This window comes from Primulina huaijiensis, chromosome 12, assembly GCF_012295235.1.
Source record: "Primulina huaijiensis isolate GDHJ02 chromosome 12, ASM1229523v2, whole genome shotgun sequence".
Taxonomy (NCBI): Eukaryota; Viridiplantae; Streptophyta; class Magnoliopsida; order Lamiales; family Gesneriaceae; genus Primulina; species Primulina huaijiensis.
This window is the reverse complement of record NC_133317.1, coordinates 17,764,725-17,767,237: the sequence shown is the minus strand read 5'-3', so window position 1 is coordinate 17,767,237 and position 2,513 is coordinate 17,764,725. Positions and strand designations below refer to the sequence as shown.

Genomic DNA, 2,513 nt, shown 5'->3' with positions numbered 1-2,513 from the left:
GATAATTAGACATGAATTTTTGGCGTGTTGTGATATATGAATTTAATAAAATGATTTATTTATTTATTTTATTAAATCTACAACAAAAAACTTCTCATCCAGACTCTACCATCCAAGTCTTCCCCAGAATCTATCTAATTGGANTAGATAGAGAGAGAGAGAAATCGAGTAGGAACCAGGAACCACACAAAACAAATGATCTATAATTAACTTACAAATATAACTTGGTCAGGGTTCGGCAACATCTAAATTAGGACGAAGAACTATTTTGCCGTGGCTACTTTCGCTGGCCCATTCTGCCGGATTTATGCTTAAAATAGAGCCTATTCCCCTAATTTTACCACTTTGCTCTCATTCAAATTTCCGTGTGCAGAACCATATTGATCATAAGTATAGCAAAACAAACTAAAAAAATAGCAAAAATTTGCACATCCAAAGAATTCAAAACAGCAAAGACAATACACCAGATGAAGTACATCACAATTACTTTCATCAAGAAACATAAACACACATTCTAAACCCCAATAACCTCAAGAAAATAATTTTTAAAAAATAAAAATCTCAAAGCATATATATTTTCACATGATAGAGCAAGCATGTGGATTATCATCACTGAAAATCGACGCAACCGCCTCATCCGAAGCCACAGCCACCGAGTACACCGCCGGCGTGTGGAAGAACGTGTGCACGTTTGGTGCGACAACATTTCGTGACGTTTCATAGTAATGGTTGACAATGTGTGATGGGTATTTGTAAAATGAGGAGAAATATGAGTATCCCGGATATGGCCACGGCTCCGCCGCTTTTCCGGCACGTTTGATGGCCTTGAGGACCTTCTTCTCCTCTAATCCATAGCCACTAACGGTGATCTTTTGCAACTCCATTTCTACATCTACAGCATCCACACCTGATAAATTGTGGATTGATTGATGGATCTTTCAGGGCACAAATATATATTTTATTTATTTACATGGAAGTGCAAAATGGGGAAAAAGAATCCCATTCCCGTAATGGGCCGTGAACGATTATCGGAAAGGGTTGAAAAGAAACCCATTGGGACACAATTTCAGTGCCTTTTAAACCCAAAAAAAACCAACTTTCTCCCCCTCTTCCAAATTCAGAATATTACTTATAAATAGCTAGCAAGAATTTTAAATTATCTTTATCGACTATGCCATTCAGGAAATAACATAGAAATATTTTATGCAAGATCCCTATACTTTGCAGGTATTTAAATGCATTAAAAATATATTTTTTCCTGAATAGTAAATATTTGACGTAAAATAATTTTTTTTGATTTAATGATTTTATTTAATTAAGTTGAATACTTTCAATCTTTCTAATTATTTTTAAAAATTAGTTCATCTTTATTTTATGTTTTTTTAATATGCTTCTAATAAAAAAACGCATCTTAAATAGTGTGGACAGCCTCGATTAAAAAGCAGGAGTAATATCATTCTTATTTTGAAATTCAAATCTCTAAACACCAACTATTTACACCAACCAAAAATAGGTACATTCATTATTAAAATAGAAAAAATCTAATCTAAACCAGGGAAAAAGTAGAGAAAAAAAATGCCGATGACAAGAACTTATAATGACACTTTTGTCTTTTAAAATCAATGGATCATTTCAAGAAGTGATTCTCCAATTTTCTTTGGAAGGAAAATTGGAGAATCAATTTTTTTAAGAGTTTGCAAACACTCCCTAATGTGTGTCACTTACCTTTAAGTTTGAATAGGGATTTTCTAAGCTTTGTAGCACACCCTTCACAGTCCAAGTTAGGAACTCTCACCTCCACCATCTTCCAAAAAACAAAAAACAAAACACCCCATTTGTCAACTTTGCAAGAATATAATGATAATAATAAAGATGTAAGTAAAACAACAGCATTAAGTAAAAACTTACAGACATCTTGTTTTATGTTACAGTACTACTGCAGCACCAAGAAATATGATAAAGGAGATAAATTTCTCTCTGAAAATGGATGCAATTAAAGGGGGTCGGGAGAGGTTTAATAGAAAGTGTGGAAGAAACCCTTAGCTTTACTTTATATAAAAGAGTTTTCCCTTTAGGTATTAAGGTGGGACGACGAGCAACATTTTTAATAATATAATGGACTTCTAATTAGTTTGTTTGGTGTGATATCTTTAGGATTTCTTAAAACATAAAATTATATTTCCTTAAAAATTGAGGAAAATTAAATTAAATGATTGCATGTTTCGAAAGTTGTTTGGCGAAGCGCGGATTGAAATGATTATTTCATTAATTTATGGGACAAACAATTAATTTCAAAAATTAAATATATATACTAGTAGTTTATTATTTTACAAAAAAGCTAATTAAGTCAAATTGAGCAAAGACATGTAAAGTTGGTTTATTGTTCGTTTTCTAAGTAGTAAATTTTTTTTTTTTACTTTTAGTCATTTTCTAGTCAAAAAAACATAGAGTATCATTGACGTATCAGATGTCATATTAGCAATATTCTTTATAAAAAATTAATTTTACAAACA

General features: G+C 31.7%; 1 protein-coding gene across 2 annotated transcripts; it reads right to left on the bottom strand.

Annotated features, from left to right (window-relative positions):
* Window positions 1-408: 408 nt before the first annotated feature.
* Window positions 409-2,096, bottom strand: LOC140990473 (heavy metal-associated isoprenylated plant protein 31). 2 transcript variants are annotated; one of them, XM_073460182.1, is made up of 3 exons: window positions 1,905-2,096; window positions 1,726-1,804; window positions 409-907 (listed from the first exon to the last, which is right to left on the bottom strand). In XM_073460182.1, exons 2-3 carry the CDS (start codon window positions 1,802-1,804, stop codon window positions 579-581), a joined length of 408 nt encoding a protein of 135 aa, XP_073316283.1. In that variant the 5' UTR covers window positions 1,905-2,096; the 3' UTR covers window positions 409-578. The 2 variants fall into 2 exon arrangements, with proteins under 2 accessions (XP_073316283.1, XP_073316282.1); XM_073460181.1 differs by having other exon boundaries at window positions 1,909-2,095.
* Window positions 2,097-2,513: the final 417 nt, after the last annotated feature.